The 20,162-nt window shown below is 38.9% G+C and overlaps 2 protein-coding genes across 2 annotated transcripts; both read right to left on the bottom strand.

The window, feature by feature from the left end:
- Positions 1-174: 174 nt before the first annotated feature.
- wdhd1 (WD repeat and HMG-box DNA binding protein 1) lies at positions 175-13,377 on the bottom strand. The gene is given in 26 exon segments (XM_057344078.1): positions 175-851; positions 1,599-1,734; positions 3,640-3,776; positions 4,016-4,183; positions 4,312-4,343; positions 4,590-4,646; positions 4,776-4,906; positions 5,170-5,390; positions 5,606-5,737; positions 6,093-6,207; positions 6,290-6,446; positions 6,609-6,746; positions 6,893-7,134; positions 7,664-7,848; positions 8,105-8,277; positions 8,485-8,683; positions 8,953-9,109; positions 9,217-9,323; positions 9,528-9,620; positions 10,465-10,560; positions 10,665-10,715; positions 10,884-10,995; positions 12,065-12,216; positions 12,310-12,421; positions 12,538-12,633; positions 13,320-13,377. Coding segments are annotated over 25 exon segments (3,345 nt in total). The 5' UTR covers positions 12,615-12,633; positions 13,320-13,377; the 3' UTR covers positions 175-686.
- A 1,842-nt stretch (positions 13,378-15,219) lies between these two features.
- On the bottom strand, positions 15,220-17,253 carry socs4 (suppressor of cytokine signaling 4). The gene is made up of 2 exons (XM_057344619.1): positions 17,177-17,253; positions 15,220-16,489 (listed from the first exon to the last, which is right to left on the bottom strand). Exon 2 carries the CDS (start codon positions 16,461-16,463, stop codon positions 15,324-15,326), a length of 1,140 nt encoding a protein of 379 aa, XP_057200602.1. The 5' UTR covers positions 16,464-16,489; positions 17,177-17,253; the 3' UTR covers positions 15,220-15,323.
- Positions 17,254-20,162: the final 2,909 nt, after the last annotated feature.

The raw sequence follows: 20,162 nt of genomic DNA, 5'->3' as shown, positions 1-20,162 counted from the left end.
TTTGGATATTTCGACTCTAACCTCACAAAAATAAATATTTGCTTTGATATTAAAAAAAAATTCTTAGGCAAATTTCACATTCATGAAAATGCATTTTATTTAAATCAATGTAATGCCTTGGGGCTGATCAAACACCCCAGGAGACTCAACAGCATATTAAGTTATATTGGGATATTAAGTGGAATCTTGTCAGTTTTGATGATGTCAGTGTGATTGCAAAATACAATTCAGTCACCTTAAAAATCTAAAAAACCGTCACGCATTTAAAGAATGGCTATCATGCCATGCATTCACATTTCCAAGAATCCAATACAACAGATGGATTCTAAATGAATTCACTTTTATTATGATATTAGTTAACATACAGTAGAAAAGTTCACAAAAACATATGTACATCCATCAAAAAATACTCCAGAAAGGAGACCTAGTTGTTGAGTCTTGTCATATTGCGAAACCTTTAACAAAGAACCCGGGCTTCATTTGAAATGCAAACGAGCTACGCAGTGATTTCAAAAGAGCTCAAACTTGAGAACATAAATTAAAGAGCAGAACACAATGAACGGCGGATATACATGAAACTACAAGAGGATAGAAAGCTACAGTGACCAATGAATAACAACTTTTAAAAGACTCTTTCATTCACATTAAAACAAGTTGTAAATATATATATATGAAGCATTCAAGTGTTATTCTTTGTTAAATGCGAATGCGGAGAGTTTCGCAGAACTATCTAATGGCTTTTTCTTTTTGCCCCCACTCTCATCACTCTTCATTTGTTCATCTTCCTCTCCTCCATGCTCACGTTTTCTTTTCTTCGGGTCAGATTCACTCTTTGCTTTCTCAGACCACTCCTGAAAGAGAAAGTGGAATTTTTTATATCCCAGAACGTCACATTATGCTTTTCCACATACAGCCTGAGCTTTCAAGACCATATAGGATTGTGATTAAAATTGACCGTCCAGGCCCTGCCAGCGGAAACACGTTTGTGCGAACGTTGGTCGAGAACATTTACGGACACGATGAGTCACCAGACCCATTTCACATATGAGCACCAGGGCCCTTTCTGCACGTCCTCACTACACGCCATTCATCGATGTAACACGCTCTTTCACGGCCTCATGCCACCCCCATGTGATTAACATAAGATCAATGAGTGCAGCCCACAACCCCGGCAAGGGTTTCCAGAGCAACAGGCGTCCTAACCATTCCCCCTCCAGGCTGGAGTGCGTGAAGAGTCATTCAACGCTGCACTGAGTGGCCCTCTGGGTGCGGGGTCACGAACAGATCCTCTGTGCGGGTGGAGATCATGATTGTTTGTGAAGCCCACGCTCAGGTGACGGGACATTAGAAAGCAAGAGGATATTTGCTATGAACGGCAGGGTTAATCTGGGTTTAATGTGTTGTGTCTAAAAAGGAAATTAAACTAGAAAAACAGGCGGTTGGATGCATCTAAGACAACAGGATTCTAGTACACACCCAAAATCCAAGGAAATTCCCAGGTAAACTTTCCTGAATGAACAATAGGTCTAAGAATTTACGATCAGAAATGTCATGAATGCAGGTAACACACGTGTTGTAATGAATACGAAATGACTTACGAGTCGCTCCCCAGCGGTAAGCGTGCGGAAACGCCCCATGCCTTCCTTGATAACATCCATTTCCTCAAAGTCAGGATTGTCACCGAGAATACTCTTCCTGTTCTCATCAAGCCACAGCTGAAAGCCCGTCTTTGGCCTTAAGGAAGTCAATTCAATTCTAGTTAAACAATGCTAAAATGTATTATCAGTTCCTTAAACCAAATGACAGACCGTCGTATAGGCCATGGCTGATAACCACGTCCGTTTTGCTCATTAATGTGATTAGGTGTGTTTTGCACATCTTCATTTTTAGCTCCAATATCTATCGACAGTCTTACTGACTAAATTCTGTAAATATAGCACGTCCATTACTTTTATGCAATGTGTGTTATTTTCATACAATATATCATACACAATGCAAATATAGTAAAATATAGATACTGGCAACGATATTTCAAACCCCAAATTCATACAGTTTACATGCACAGCAAAATCTGGATAATGTTGAAAAAATATAAAATTATGAAAATTGAATTTAGTACTACCCTGAACAAGTTATTTCACATCACAAGCGTTCAAATATCATCCACAACACTGAACTATAACAGAATTTGCAAAACCAACCCAGTTAAGGGCAATTTGCACCAATCATCCTGTTTGTAGGTTTATACACATGGCTTTTAATATATCACATTGCATTCTTGTGCATCAGTAAATGTTTGTAATTCTGTTAATATTTGTCTGAGTCTCTTCAATGTCCTCAGCGTAAAAAGATTGATCTCATCATCACAAAGCCTCTGTTGGAAAGGGGTCAAATACGCATGGATGCTGGAAAAGCAAAGACCACTGGACAGTTTAATGGCTCAGAACAAACAAAAGACTCATGAACAACTATCACAAAACATAAAAACAGTCATTGATCACCAGATAACACCACACCATTTTAAGAATCAAGGGTATGTACTTCTGTACTGGGCTCTTTTTTTTAATTCAGTTGTGTTGTGTACTATATAACCCCATTCACACAGCCCGCTGATCCCAGAAAATTCCATCACTTGTTTCTGATGCGAAACTTCAAAATGCGAATAAAACCAGAGTGATGGAAACCCGCTTACTGTTAACAGACTAACTACAAAATACGGGTTTTTCATTCGATCTGCGTGATCTTATTCTTATAATCTTATTTTTAAACTCACATTTTTGTACATAATATTACTGTAAAATTATTATACCGTGCCTTTTGTATTGCAGTTATGTTGCAAAAATAAATTTTATTTCGCAGCATTCCGTTATATTTTTTCATTAAGGATGTGTAAATTTGCTCCGAACAAGCCTGAACAATTTGTTTTTATTTGTTTTCATATGACATTTTATATTTATCTTAATTTCTTTGGGCTAGCCTATACCTTGCGTTCTTTGTGCCTCCATTCGCATTTACCAATAAAAAATAGAAATAAAAAAGTTTCTTTTTAGATTGACGTCTTTGTCATTTGCAAAAGGCAACAATATATGATACAGAATAATAACCAAAAAAAGAGAGATTATTTAGGCCTATTTGGCACTAAATAAAGGAAGACAGTAATAATAACAAATTGCGCTATTTAGCCACCTAAAAACACCGCAAGAAAATATCTTTCACCATGATCAACCCTAAATTTTCACTACAAAAAAATGCACATAACATTACATTGCAGTATATTACGTCACGTTTTTTTACGGGATTTTCACGGGATGTGTGTGAACACCTGCACAGATTCCAGAAAATCACTGGCAGTGTGAATGAACAAAATCTAACGATCCCGGGATGAATTCCTGGACACATTTTCAGTGTATTTTCCAGGATCTCTGTGTGAAAAGGGCTTATGTGAACATTTCTTATGCGCAATAGCTTGTTCATAAAAGTGCTAAATTAAACACTTCGATTTTAGACTTAAATTTTCATAATTTTCAAGATTTTAGAGATTCTGCTATGCGTTTGTAAACTTATGACCACAACTGATATAATAGTATAAATCTGTAGTTATCATAGAAAGTGTTTTAAGTGTTATGGTCCATCTCTTACTTTCTGTTTTCTGTATTCTCTGCAGATACTGGAGGTGTCGCAGCAGGAGCCCGTTTCACAGTGTCTGTTTCTGATTGGCTCTCCTGTTTCTTACTGCTGACTTTAGTCGCGCTCATCTGCAGTAGAGTGGCCTGGGTCTGCAAAACAACACCAATAAAAATGAGGTTTGATTAAGACATGACATAATACATAATATTAATAATACATAATAAGACATAATAGATACGCCTTGACATTTCAGGATTGTTATTACAAAATTCCCAGCTCCAAACGATCCTAGATGTCAGACAGTGTTGTGAGGGAGTTTTATGGGGTCAGACAAGGTTTGTGACCCTGCGTGGCAGGACAACATGTGTGTTTGGCCAGCACACCGTACCTTGGACTTGGCTTTGGGTGCCAGGGGCTTCAGGACTGGAGCTTTGCTCTGTTTGGATGTTCCGCTGAGAGCAGCAGGTTTTCTGCTGGACATCGTCATACTGTCCAGTACATTAGTCGTTCTGGACTGACCAGCCGGTGAACCTGATGACTTTCCTGCACTGGATACCTGTACAATAAAATACACGTTCCTTTAAGAGATCATCATCTAAAACACATGATGTTAAAAATGCATTTTATTACTAATAATACGAATAAGAAATATAATTGTTCTGCAAAATTCTAATAAATATTTACCTTAAAAGGATTCGCACATACTTCTCTGTTTACTGTAACAAACAAAAATGTTTGTTAGCAGAATCGCCCACAATATTGTGCCACTCAACAATAAAACGAAGCGATAACTAATTTGAATCACGTGAATAAGTTCTGTTAAATGAAATTTAACAACCAAAATACATTAAGCGAAGAACAGATTTTGCATTTATATCAACCAGTGTGTTTTAAATGTTTTATTTAATACTACTAATAACATTTTTCTACATTTTATAATCGCTAATGCCGATACATTATACCTGGTTTAGGGGAGGGCCTTTCAGGGGATTTTGCTCCTTTTTTAAACGGATTCAAACCTGCAATGTCAAATATTATCAAATTAAGTCATAAATCTGTCATTCTTTTTTCCAGAAACAGTATCCCTGTAACAGTTCTATACACTACCGTTTGAATGGCTGACTCAGGTGACAAACTAGTATACTTACATGGTTTCTTGATCTCTGGTGACTCTTCTGCATCCCTTTCCTCTTCCTGTGTGTATTCTTCCTCCACATCCTCATCATCACAGCCGTTCATCTGACTCGATCCTCTAGATTCTCTTCTGACATGGTTAAACCTACAGACACAAGAACATTTCAGCATCACTGTCCTTAAAAGTGAAGGGAGGCCAGTGCTGTTCGGTTCAAAATATATTCTTTTATGTTATGCGAATGAAAGAAAGTCATACAGGTTGAAGGGCGAGTAAACGATGACAAAATTTTCATTTTGGGGTGAACTATCCCTTTAACATGCAGCTCATGTACTATTCCCATTTAACAATAACAACAACATAATCATATAAGCAAAAAAAAAACATTGATTAAAATAACTCCGTATTACTGTGAATTTCGTGCCACACTCTGATAGGCCGGCTCCTCTTCTTCCTGCTCCTCCTCCTCATGCAGCTGATTGGCCTTTTCCAGAGCGAGTTCATTGAGCTTCTGTGCCAGAGCCATGCGTCTGGAGCGAGATGCGTAACGGATGGCGAGCGTCACCACGTTGTGAGTCATCAGCTCTGCCAGCTCCACACAACGAAACTCCCGCTCCAGTTTACACGACAGCTGGCGGGCAAACACACACACACAGCACACAGAAACAATGAGATGACCGGAAGGGAAGTGAAAGCCTTTATCTTATCAAATGTGTGCACATGAAGCACATTTAAAATTGTGTTATAGAATTCAGAGGGTAAAAAGCCAGCGAAATGCAATCCAGGCATATGCAAATGAATTTAGCCAGGGCACAACTTCCTGTTCTGGCCATGAGAATGACTTACAGCGAACATCTTCATCAACAGCTCCTGCTGCTCTTTCTGGGCTTGAGACTGGCCCTCACTGTCGATTTCATAACCGCTGGATGACAGGAAGTCATAGTGATTATGGAAGAGCACCGAACGCCAGTACTGCTCCTATAAAACACACACAACAAGGCATTAACCTCTCCTACGTTTCAGGATATTTACAGTCATCCACCTAATGTCATATACTGTACTACAATACATGTGACCTCAAGATATGGCAACATAGAAAGCTTCCTAAAAAGAAACAACAAAGCTCGCTAGAACACTCGGAAATGTCATGAACACATTTTACGCTCTTGATAGCCTTAGCAAGCCCAGGAAATGATTTTTTTTATTTTGTGACATCTGGATTGGTATGATGAGGTCTGTACAAATCTAATATATCTGTGTCGGTGTCTGACTCAACATCCAAAGTGCACATCACGATACAAATTTTTTTTACTTTGTCTTTGACAGGCAATACCTCCATCTGGCCTTTCTCTGTGGTGGTCTGGCAATAAGGTAGTTTGAAGGGCAGGACAGCCACAGCAGGGCGAGGTAGGGTGGGTGGAAAGCGGGAACCTTTGCATGGGATGCACCTGAGATTAGAATTTCAAAGTTGTCAAACAGACTTGAAGGGGGATTTAGTAAAAATGAAAAAAAGCATAGACAAAGCCGCACCGGAGCTGCTGAGGGTTCTCATGAACTCCAACGACCCAGTAATGGTCAGATTTGCTCTTGCAGCTCTCTCTGGTGTTGCACACCGGAGTCCAGGTATTTCCCAGGGTTCTGTTCAGTATACGTACAACCCCCTCAGAATCAACACAGCACGGGGTTCCTGCAAAAACATTGGAGAAATGACTGAGAACCTTTTTAGCAAGTGCAGAGCTCATGTTTTGAAAGAGATTTCATATGCTGGTGTTTCTTACTTCTATCCAAAGCAACTCAGCGTATTCAAGGTACATTTTTACATTTATAAAAGCCACAGAAAATGACTCGCCTTCTGCAGTAAAGCCCATCCACGCCAGGTAAGACTTCCGTGAGAGAGGCAACGCTTCTCCCTGGATCACCTGCTTTCTCTTCCGGCCAAGCTGGATCAGCTGTACCCCAAGAGACTGATCTCCATCAAATCCAGTACCTAACAGCATACATGACAACTGATCTTAAACACTTCCTTTAAAAAGAACACAATAGCCCCTTTCACACCAAGAGGTAACAGGAACAAAGTCATAGAATCAGAAATAATGGCACTGAAAAAGGAAACATGGACGCATTTATAATGACCTCTATGATAGACTATAAGGAGCTGCTCGCCATGACCTGCCATGCAGACCACAGCTCCAGGCAGGCTGAACATCTCCCTCTGTACACCACCAATGGAGAAGAGCCTGACCATTAGGGTGCTGGTGGCCACGGCAGCCCAGCCCTGACCCAAACACAACGCACGCGCATCTTCTCCTTTAGGAATATCCACCATCCACTCCTTTAGTGTGTCCCAGCAGGAGAAATGCAAACACTGGATCTTGCTGTTAAAAGATAAAGGTGTGCCAATGTGTGCCAAAAATCCTCTTGGCCATATGAAATAACACAAAAAATGAAAGATGCAATAACTTGATAAAATAAAATTGGTAAAGTCAATATGACCTCTATTAAAATATATCTAAACATAAAACTATATAACCAACATGTTTTACATTTTATAATAATTTACACACATTATGCAGCCCTATTCTCTGGTCAATCATTTTTGGTCTAGGTAGAAACTGAAAATCAGAACGACTGAATCAATGACATATTCTAGCTTCAAAATGGCAAATATCTCCTTTTTCATTAGAAGGCAAAGGGCAAATTTGCCTTGCAAACAGAGATAACCAAACAACAAAGGACAAAGGGAAAACAGAACCACAGATCAAAGTTCATACACATGAACTTCTGCTGAGTATCAGAGCGCTGTAATAGTAACTGCATTAAAAATAAACCCTGAATTCAACAAATCTGACAAATCACAAAAATCAGTAAATATGAATAATGCAAGACCTTTGGTAAATGCTTTACCTGGCTAGCTCATCAGTTCCCTCACATGCCAGCAGCACGGCCTCCTGGGATAGGTCGACCATAGTGTGGCCCAGTGTGTTGGTGAGGTGCATGGCATGATGGATGGCTGTGTCGTGAAACTCCACATCAATGGCGTTGTCCTGGTCATCGTTATAGCCACGGACGATACCAATAGAGTTCCACATCTGAAAGATAACTCAGTGATCTTTAAAACAATTGAATCAACTTCAAAAAATCAACCTGAAAGGAACTGCAATTTTCACATTTTTTGTATATTGCGATAAACACAAATACTATATACACATACTACTGTATATGCATCATATATTTTTACGATTATTACACTCAGAAAATCGTCATTATTACCAAATTGCATACTATACTTTATTTTTCCTATATACTGTGTGTTCCTTGAAAAGTTAATAACAGTTTTCTCCTCACCATAAAGCGATGCATGAGGTGTACAGGGGTGGATCCTGGTTGGAAAGCCCTTTGGGGTGGGGTGGGCATGGGACCCTCATAGACTGGACGGGACACAGCGGGAACCACAGGAGGAAGAATCGCGCTGCTTCCGTCCGCCTCCGGAAGTTTATCCGGTTTTACTGACGCTGCATCTGCGAGGGTACAATATTAATTGGCTTATTTCTGGTACATTTTAAATATTTATTAGTTCATCTTAAATGTATTATTCTCACCACAGAGAAACCTTTATTTCAACCACTGATATAAAGATTGAGTAAAGGTCTTTCATTTTTAACGTTTATAAAAGTAACATTTTTGTCACTACTCGATTTGTAAAGCTGACGTAGAACACATCATACCTTGAGAATTGTCATCGTCCAGAAACGATGCTCTGTTTCGCGCTCGGCCCGTGGCGGGCATGAGGTCATCATCATCATCTTCCTCAACTAAGGCTTTCTTCACCGGAGAGCGCGAGTCGCTCATGCCCTCGTCCATCATCCGGTCGTCGTCCTCATCAAACAGGTCATCATAATCATTTGTTTCCTTGGCTGCAGTAGCCTAAACATCACAAGCATTTTCCAAATCACACAGCACACATGTAAACGCAATTAAGTCACGGTCATGTTTAGACAAAATTTATGTCAAATTCCACCAGGGTTAGCGACTGAACTACACGAGTTATTTAAAACAAATATTCCAGAAACAGACACAGCCCAAGAAGGTCATCTAAAGGTCATAAGTCATCTCTCATGACATTCGGTAAGTCATGTCACTTCTAATGCTGTATAAGCAGGAAAGAAAAGGTGATGCTGGAGATGATGACTGACCTTGGTGCTCTGGGTGGTCGATGAGGAGGTTGGGGCAGAGGCGGAAGACACTCCATCCAGGAGCCCGAGGCAGCCCTCAGTGTCAGTGTAAGTGATCCGACCCCCTGAGGGATGCCACGCCATCCCGCACACCGTGAACCCTTTCTCGTGTTTCTGTCTGTTGAACAAGACCATCAACATCACTACCTGTATTTCTGAACGCTTTAAATACACACAATGGTGCATATAAAATGCATAATAATAACTGATAAAAGTGACTCATACCTCTCGACACACAGTTTGGCCTCAACGTCCCAGATCAACAGGTTTCCACCAACAGTTCCCGCAGCCAGAAACTTCCCACATGGCGACCAAACCACAACATTAACAACCTGAAGAAAACAGAGGTAGGGGAAAGAACGGTTCATTATGTCGAAGTGTCCGTTGTAAAAAAAATATGAAAGGTCAACACAAAATCATGATGCCAATAATGTTTTCCCCACCTGCAAATGATATTTGTCTAATTATATTGGCCTTATAAACCAAAATTACTGTTCCATCTTAAATGTCTGGATGTGGATTATCGCTCCACTGACCTGTGTGCTGAGGTCATCTGAGAGCGTGCTAACATGTGTCCATGTGTTTCTGTCATACAGCTGCACGGTGGCGTCCACTGGTATAGCGAGAAGCTACAAAGACACAAGAAACATCAACAAAGAAAAAATTCACCTTCAAAATGGAAATTCTGTCATTGTTTACACTCCCTCTTGTCATTTCAAACCTGCATGACTTTTTGTCTTCTGCAGAACACAAGAGAAGATATTTTGAAATATGTTGGTAACAGAAAACCTTTGGTCCGCATTGACTTGCATTGGTTTTGTATCCATACAATAGAAGTCAATGGGGAGCAACGTTTTTGGTTACCGACATTTTTCAAAATATCTTCTTTTGTGTTTTGCAGAAGAAAGAAAACCACACACGTTTAAAATGACAACAGTGTGAGAAAATGATGACAGTATTTTCATTTTGAAGCTGAACTATTCCTATAAATTCAGTACATTTTCAGTATGTAAGGAATAAACACACAAGACATGCAGAAGACTTCAATCTCAAAAGAGGTTTCTTAAAGTCCCTGTGAACCGGAAGTTGTGATTGTTTTTCTTCTAATAGAACTTCTAATGATAAAAATAGTGGGCGTGGCTTTTGTCTTTCTCTGTGATTTGATTGGATGTATAAAAACAGCTGTTGCATTTGGGAATGGAACTGGCAGTAGACTGACCGTTGAAGGGGAGGAGTTAACGGATGCTCCGACCAAGCCGTCTAACATATCTCATTTAAATTGGATTGTCATTACAGGATGGAAGAGCATTTACAGATTTTAGCTGAAGATTATGAGGGCACACAAATTTTTAAAAGAGAATGGCCCACATTGATAAACTATTTACAATAAACGCCGCACTATTTCAAGAAAAAAAATAGGCAGTGTCATTTTTTATTTCACTGGGACTTTAAAAGTGTAAAAATGTTCAATACCCTTCCAGAACGAGGCTGCCAGGCAAGTCTGCAGAGAGATTTCGCAGTGCTCACGTCACTTGACTTCTGAAGCACTTTCCATTGAGCAACCTGAGTCTAGAACACAGAATATGGATTCACAACCTTTACGTTAGACACTGACGTGTTTAGGTTTATTGCTGTATTAAGATTCATCTTCAATCAATATTAAAGCCTCATACCTGCTACTCGACAGACCACACAGCGACTGAGCCATCACAGCTGGAAGAAGCCTGTCGAGAAGTGACATCACATGTTATAAATGTCCAGCTCTAACCCTGCACTAATGCAATGCTTAGACCTCTACAGTGGTGGATGAGAAGTTTCTCGGTCAGAGGAACTTGTACTTCCCAATCATCTTCACCCCATTAGCAATGGCCCTCGGTAACTATGATACTTACGAGGAACTCATCAGAAGGGTCAAAGGCCACACTGAGGACAGGCGCTTCATGACCACGCAGAGTCTTCTGCTGGCTGCTGTCCGTCACCTCCACTATCTTCACCAGGAAGTCGCTAGAAAACAGAATCCCTAAATTAGCGCACTATTTTCAGCTCTCCTATTGGAGCTGCAGATCTTTCCGATCTGAAGCAGGGAAACAAATGAAAACTCATTTCCGAAGTCTACAGGAAGAGAAATCAAATAACCTGTTTGGAGGCCCAGCTGCCAACGCCGCCAGTGCATCAATATTCAAGCAGAGGCAGCGGGATAAAACCGCTCAATCAATGCCGTGACATGCTCCCTGCCTTCATTCATGCCATACGTACGTTTCAAACAATCCATACATCCAGCAAAAGGCCATTTAGGACAAATATAACTAATCATAAAACTATCAACGCAGTTTCCTCTCGGTATTGATGCCGGTCAGAAGCAGAGAGATGGGAAGACTACAATCATACCTGACACCCTTAAGCACCAAAATCATCTACATACACAAAACTGTAACTTACATATAAGTAACATACAGCAGCGGGACAAAATAAGAGACCATTCAAAAACTGAAAATGAACTTGTACACAGCATCTTTTCTGTTATTTTGACCTGTTTCTCCAGTTTTCACTTTCTAGAAATAAATGCAAATAGAAACAATATTTTTATTTAAAATATGGGAGAAATATTGTTATTCGTTCACCGAATGAAACAAAAATGATAATTTTACCTGAACACATAGCTATAAATAGTAAATTCAGAAAAACGTTATATTGAAATGGTCTCTTATTTTTTTCTGCAGCTGTATGTACAGTTGCAAAATATGAATAACTGGTTACATTAAAATATCAGTACAGTTTCTGTGAGCTTTTGGTTTTTAATGCATTTTTGGCATAATAAAATAAAGCCCATATCCTATGATATGATATAGTCTTTTTTTTAATTAATAATTTTGTTCAATTTGAAGGTTCTCTTTGTCTACCTTATCCTCATACTTTAATGGTTTGACTAAACCTGTAGGAGCTATAATAAAAGGCAAATATTCTGCAAATATACCGTTCAGGCATCACTTTTGGCCACTAATGTATGACGTATATATAGTGTTTATTTTAACAGAAAAATAGGAAGAGGTTGGATTGCAGCCTAAAAACAAACCTCGAGCCTACAGCCACTTTTGAACCGCTGGTGTTGAAGGTGACGTGGTTTGCGTTGGTGGTAAATCGAGTGAGAATTCCATCTGGATCTCCTTCTGGAAAAGTGTGAATCTGAACTGTGTTGTTGGAAACCGCAGTAATTAATTTTCCATTCTGTGTGGCAGAAAAACAATGAAATGAATTACCTTAAAAAAAATGTTACTGCGCATTTAATAAAATCAGTATGTCTACAAAGTGTCAAAATACCCTCAAGGCTACAGAAAAGGCCTTCTCTCCAACATTTATAGATTTAGGATCATCATCATCAAGACTTTCCCATATGCGGACATCTCCATCACTACCACAGGTGACAATAGACCTGAAAAGATTAAATGATGGATTTAACATCTTAATGCGTCTTAAACGTCACCTTCTAAATTCTGATCAAAACAGGGTGAATTGTAGCTATGAGGGTTTTTTAAAGATAATACTCACTTTCCCTCATCATCAAAGCAGACATCAGTGAGTCCCTCTGAGTGACCATAACGCATAGGCTTTCTCTCACATGGCATGATGTTCTCAGGTCAGTAACTGCTGAAGGAATGTGGATCAGGCTTTGTTAACTTAATAATGTGTGTTATTTCAATGTGCTGTAATACTTCAACTAGTACCACATTTAGATGAAACAGTACTATTTAGATTTAGTTTATTATTTCTGCTTTTTAATTTCTTAAAAACATTTTTTATTGGAGAACTATTACAGTATCAGCAACTTGTGTCAGGTAACGTTAATAGGCTAATAATACAACAGGTGTATTGTTACAGTATTATCTGATAATGTACATTAATAACAGATTATTTAAGTAAATAAATATCTTCAGTGCCCTTTGACATAAGTGTCAATGCACATGGTTTATACATCATTTTTTGTCAAGTTGGTTTTGTTTTAAATGAATCCAAAATATCTTTTATCAGGTGTCTATTATTTAAAAGAGAATTGTGGTCATCTGGCAAGACAGCGGAGCGGATGATATGACAATCTAAAACATAAACAGTCTTTTGTAAAACTAAATTATAAAGCTAGATAGATAAATATTTTTTTGGAGTACAAAGACGCTATTAATGCACTTTTGCTGCACATCAACAGTATTTAACAACAATCACAGCACAAAACACGTGTCTTTGAAACTAATCTACCACTGACTACACACCAGTTATGATCGAACAACAACACAACGATAAATGGTTTGCAAATATTTTCATAATACAGTACTTACAGCTTACGTTTGGCGGCAAATTTCTGTATTTCTCCACGCACTTGCTTGCATCTCCCGCGCTGAAAACGATGACGTAAAATGTAGGACGAACATTTAAGTTTTCTCAAACGCCATTGGCCGAATCGTGCGTGTTGATCCCACCCCACCAGTGACATGAGTGACATTTCCGGGTGTTCGTCTCCACGAGGCGCTGCGCAGACTGGTCAGTATTAACATCTTAGCACCGCGAGAGCGACTTGAAAGCCAAGATATTAACTTGCTCTCGCGGTACTTCGATGACATTGTCAGATCGGTATGCGCAGTTCCGCATAGAAAAACGCTACACTTCGACTGAATAATTATTATACTACAACAAACAAAATATATTTATTTGTGGTTATAAAATGTTAATAGTACTGGTATACCTAAATATTGGAATGCGTGGTAGACAATAACTAAATGTTACACGTTTTCACTACAATAAACGAACGCCCTAAAGTAAAACTGTCTTAAAGACATCAATAATTGAATACAGCCTGGGGTTTGTTTGATATAGTCCTTTTCAAGAGAACAGACAAATTACACATCTATTGTTTCTTAAATAATTTGATGTGCTTTGCAGGAAGCAGCGTTTGTAGCTTGCAATGTGAAATGCAATACTAAATATCATAAGATGAATGACCCTATTGAGACATCTTATATCTGCATCATTTAGCCTTATGCTCTCCCTCCCTGCCTTATTGGTATTGTCTTTATTATAAATCTAAAGTAAAACAAATAAATCTCAATTTATTTTTAATCTTCCTAGACTCAAGAGCATTGCACAAAAACATGATCTATTTCTCAAGGTAAAGACGCTTTACTTTAAATTCATAATGAAGATTCGACCATCGCAGGCACATAAATATTTAACATCAATGGGTTTAGCAGATCAATAGTTATGGCTTCTGTCTCACTCAATTGAGAATAGGGTTTTCAAGGTGAACACACAAAGTAAATGATGAAGATAACCAATCTGTCAAAAAAAATGCTGGATATTATCATGATGTTCCTCATTTTATGCTCATTGACATTTACTGGAACATACATAGATTATCTTTAAATTACGTTACACAAATGCAAGGCCTAATGGGGAAATCATAATGTTACTTTTTTTTATCCAGTGTAAATTGCATAGATGAGAAGAAGAAACTGCAATTCTGAGATTTGGTGTGAAGCACATAAAACATCTTAATTTACCTATTACTTGTATTTATTGAAAATGGATAGCTACGACAATTGTTGAAAGATCATGAGAGATATGTCAAATAACACTGACAGTTTAATAATATATTGTGGTTTTGCAACACAAAACAAGGAGGCACTGGTTATTTCTCAAGTTTAACAAGTAATCCTAGTTGTGGCTAGACGGGATTCAGCTTCGGCCGGAAGGGATGCAAAAGCTCGCCATAAAATTACAACACCAACCCTAAACATAACCTTACAATAATAATAAAAAGTAATTAACTGTTGTCAGCGTGACAAAAATCATGCGGTATTGAAGTGCGCATGCCCAGTGGAGGTAGCTGTATCCCTTCTAGCCAAAACCATAAACTCTTTGAGTGTCAAACCAGTTTACGCGTCTGCCATCTGGTGGAAACTGGTAATATTACAATAGAAAATACTACCATCAGATGAAACTGTTATTAATTTCCTGTATTTCATGAATCTGGGGTATGAAGCTCTTTATTGCACACAAAAAGTTTAAACAAATTATATTAAGAAATGATGGTCTGGGGTATTCAGATTTAAAAAATACAAATGAAACTGGGAGAAATGGTTTAAAAAAAATCTGGCATGTCTTTGGTTTGTTTTGCACATGGAGATAGATTAGATACACAAAGGGCCTTTGCCCTGCATGATAACTTCATCCACCATGTTGTCTTAAATGCATTTATTATCCTTTTCACACTCTTCAAACTGTTTTTAAGGACCATTCAAATAGCAGCATGTCATTTTGTCCCTTTTCTGTGCTTTTTGTTTTCTTCAAATAGCACAGGCTCCATTGCACCTATAGTGATACTGCCTTAGGAAGTGCCTCAAACTTTGGGGTAAAGGCAGGACATCAATGCCCGGATATGTTGTACAGCTACAGATAACCGCCCTGCACATGTGCTGTAGAGAAAAGGGGAAATTCCTAGGCAAAGGGCGAGAGAGAAGAGGCTCAAAAAACAGGCAGGTGGAGGGGTCGCTGTAATGCTTCAGCAGGCCCGTGACACTGGAGTCTCTGTACATGCACGGGTCGCGGCCATCAAAGCTAAAACGCTTCCCATTTTGCTCTATCCGAGCGTGGAGGGAGCGACTGTAGCGTCTGAAGCTAACCGAGAAGAGGTATTCGTCCTGGGCAGAGTCTCGGAGCAGAAAAGTGCCCTCAGGTTGCCCCTCCAAAAGTTGCTCGGCTTCGAAACGGTCCAGGACGCCCCAGTAACAAGAGCTGTTGTTGATCTGAAGAAGATCAGGTACCAAAATGTAGTCAGTGTGAGAACAACACTGGCCGTCCCCATTAAAAAAAGATGGATCCCAGTCGTCCAAGCTGGAAGCTCCATTGGAGCTGACCTCGTCCCAGGAAATGAGCGTCGGAGGGGAGGAAGTCAACATGGGCCCTTTGGGTTCCGCTGCGATGTTTAAAGGCGAAGGTTTGGTGCCGTGCTTCTTGATGAGATGCCAACACTGAGCTAGTTCAGACTTTGGGGAGAAGGGACACTTATCCTCCATGAGCTCAGAAACGTGAATCTTTCGTTTGGACCATAGAAGGACAGAGAACGGACGTGAAGAACCAGACTGGTGATGATGATGGTGGTGATGACTGCGAAGAGGAAGACACTGACCAACGGCGTCCTGAAACTTTTGTCTCAGGGATCGACGGGACAGGCCTTTTCTGCAAGGAGAGTCTGAATCAGGTTCTCCTGGGATCGTGCAGCTGCACTTTCTTTCCCTGCGTCTCCGGGGACACGAGGCGGAGCGCGTGCTCTGGTCATCCATTCCCTCCCCCTCATCTCCTCTGGGCACTGTCTCGTGGCGGGACCCGCGGGAGCGTTTTTTAATGCTGCGGATGTAACTATCGGCACTCCAGCTCCGAAGATTCTTGGGACGTGCGTCTGGGTTTTTGGGCTTCTTGTCTGACATGGCTGCAGGCCGTTTTCAGACAACCGCTGCATGGAATTTGGAAAGAAAATAAGGTTAGGAAAGAAAAATTTATTGAATAATACAATTCTAATAATTTTACACTGGCATGTCTGGTTAGATATTAATTGTATTATACAGTATACGCACAGTGACAAAAAATGTAATCTTATCTAATGAAATATTACAAAATGAATCAATGTACAGAATATTTTAAGTTGGATCTAGGGTCAAAATTTGCACAGTGCAGTTTTGTCATTTTATGTACTTTGATTCTAAACAGACAGATTCATAATTATATGATAAATAATAATAAAATTTCCGCTTTAATCTGATTATATAGCCAAATGATTAATGCAAGAAACATGACCAAAATATTACAATCAGAGAAGCACACATAATGTCACAAGAAGTGTGTAAGAACGAATTTTGAGAAGTAAAAATAAATACCTTATAGTACACATCATCATTTGCTTACATTAGTAAATTATCATCATTTTAAATGATCATCTGTCATGTTTTATAGATTAATATATTCAGTAAATGAGAAATTAACTTGTCAGAACTGTGCCAAAACTAAATGTGTGTCAGAATAATTTTTTTGCAGTAATGTTTAAAAAATTTAATATATAAATTGGCAAAAACACTTTCTATCTAACATTTACCTTTATTCTGATCAATGTTTTTTAAATAAAAGATAATTATACATTTCCTACCTTTATAGAATATCAGGTGTGTAAAATCTTAGGTCCTCACAGAGCAGTGGTGAATTTGTCCATGTCTGAAGTTCATTCAGTGAGAGCTCAGCGTGAACTGATGAAGGGGGGATGCGCATCTCTCCTATTTAAAACCTCTCCAGTATCAATTCCTCTGAGAAATACTTGCCCTTCAATGGACGGAAGTGTGTACGTTTGTCAATGGGCAGTTAACCTATCATATCTGACAATGAATCTGCTGTCCTCAAAAAATGTCATTGAGTATAATATAAGCACATAGTATAAGTTTACTATGGCATAATAGTGTAGTATAATCTATATCAGCTTTAGACTAAATCATATACTGTATGACATGCCTTATTTATTCTTATAGTCTAAATGTGCAAACATCTTTTAAGGTTTATCTTTTGAATTTCGACTCATCATCAAATCAGTGAGTTCTGAATCGAATTAGTCAATAATCACAGACATTTATTTACAAGGGCAACCTTGTTAGGAAGGAAACGGGTAATGTCCCAGCAGACATTAAAAGCTTCGCTTTATTGATCTATTGATTAGTGTCCTTCTTTAACTTTAGAACTTCCGGCGCAGAAGATCTGCAGAAAAGCAATTTTTAACACCCATTTCAAATGTGGTCGGTGGTCTGTTCCCAGCTTCCACCCGGTAAGTGTCAAATATCAAAAGTAGTAACAGAGGGACGTGCATCCGGTCTGCTAGCATAAATGGATTGCAAATAAATTCAATAACTCATTACGGTCGTGTGGTCATTAGGTGATGTCATTCTCATGTTTTAAAATATTCTACTCTCATTTTTTAATGTCACAAGTATTCTACTTTATAGCAATGAATTATTTATTAGAGCAAGAATGTTATCATATTCAGGCTTGGGGTGGAGGGAATGTCATAATTTAGAAACAGAGCTGAACTGTTGGGGGGCATAAAATGTGACCAAATGTAACCATTTGCATACAAATGTAAAAAACAAGAAACAAAGCCACAAAAGGGAGGAAAATGTAACAACTTGTGACCAGGTTTAAAAAAAATCTGTCTTCATTTACTCACCCTGACGTTGTTCCAAATCTGTATACATTTCTTTGTTCTGATGAACACAGAGAAAGATATTTAGAAAAATGCGCTCGTAACCGAAGTTCTTGGCCACCATTACCTACCATAGCTTTATAAATGTATTTGTTCTGTTGAACACAAAAGAAGATATTTTCAAGAACGTAGGAAAGCAAACAGTTCTGGGTCACTTTTGACTACCACTGTCGTTTTGCCTACTATGGTAGTCATTATCAATGATGGCCAAGAACTGTTTGGTTTCAAGCATTCTTCCAAATATCTTTCTTTGTGTTCATCAGAACAAAGAAATGATTTGGAACGACTCGAGGGTGAGTAAATGATGTCAGAATTTTCATCTTTGGGCGAACAGTCCCTTCAAGTGTAGAAATTGCTATGGTATTAAATTTAGATCATGTTGGTATTGTGTCTTCTTTCTTTTTGCTCTCTCTCTCCAAATGTGTGTGTGGCTCAGGCAGGACAGGATCCAGGAGAGTGAGTGATAAAAATGGATTTGTTAAAAGTGGTTGATCAAATCAATGTGTAAAGGCACAAATGATTTAGTACTCCAGATCATATGGTGGGTTGTTTGGGCATCTCCTAGGCATCTTTCAGATCCTGTCAGTCTGTTAACAATCCTTTAATGCATTTGAATGCTTGTAATATTCATGTTGTAATATTCAGAACAGCACCATCCTCTGCCCCCAACCTCTCCTTTCTCTTCAGCGATTTACCAGAATGCTGCCGCTTCAAATACTAAATTTGGATTCGTCCAGACCACACACACACGTTTAGCTGGAAGAAGTAACAAGATCATACAACTGGGAGAACAAGCTCCTGTGTCCATCCATGTGTGCAGAACTGTAGCATATCTGCAAGAAATCATCTCTATGTGGACAGAGGACGGTAACTCAGTATACCCATTAACATGGCACAGTTTATCAAAGAAAGGGAACCGTGCCAAAGACATCTCATACGTGCCAGCTATTACTGCTCTATCGATCTGCTACCCTGCAGAACAACCAAGGATATGATGAATATTTCATACCGCTGTGTTGTCAAACTGTAAGACACAGGGCCATATGAGCCTCACCCTTATTTTATGAGCACTTTTTTTCTAGTGAACATTCTCAACACCTCCCTGATGACTTGTTTATGGTAATATAGAAGTTTAAGGCTCTTAGTAAACAGACTCAGGTAGGCCCTACAGTTATAATGGTTCCATTGTCTGCGCCGGTTCGCAGCACGTCTGGCTGATAATATCGCATGACCATCATTCGAGTATAGATGCACTGATGCTGCTTGAGAATGGTGGCTCTTTGAGTGATGGAAAGTCTGTAATTAAATCAACAGGAAGTCTCTGGCTCCACGGCTCTGGCGTTCATGTTCTCTCCATTGATCTGTATCTGTTTCTGGACAGCTGCTCTAACTGCTGTTGCAGCCGAAGTGATCTGTGCAATGTTGTTTAGGTTACACCTTGTATGCTATGAGTTATGAAAAATATACTATATCAATTATTTTTAGTTTTTCAAATTTACTATGTATAGGTATGTGTTTAGGTAAAATTATCTTTTTGTTTCATTTTACGAAATGCTAATAATATTTCAAATAAAAATATTGGGTCTCATTCGCTAAGCATGCGTGCGCACAAATTTGTGCGTGAAACCTGCGTACGAACGCTTTCACGAACAAATCATGATTCACAAAAACTTTCGTACTAAAATTTATTCTAAATATAAGAGAAAGGATAGGAACAGTTGATAGCACACGTACGCAAAAAAAGTCTCTCTCTATATATATAATTACGCGTAGATGTATATTTAATAAATACGAAAAATCGACCCAATTATTAGTGAATGAGACCCATTGTTTCTATTTTTTGCATTTATTTGCAGAAAATGAAAACTGGAGAAACGGGTCAAAATAA

The sequence above is a fragment of the Triplophysa rosa genome, linkage group LG10 (genome assembly GCF_024868665.1).
Source record: "Triplophysa rosa linkage group LG10, Trosa_1v2, whole genome shotgun sequence".
Classification (NCBI taxonomy): Eukaryota; Metazoa; Chordata; class Actinopteri; order Cypriniformes; family Nemacheilidae; genus Triplophysa; species Triplophysa rosa.
The sequence above is the reverse complement of the archived record's forward strand: the minus strand, read 5'-3'. Positions and strand labels throughout refer to the sequence as shown.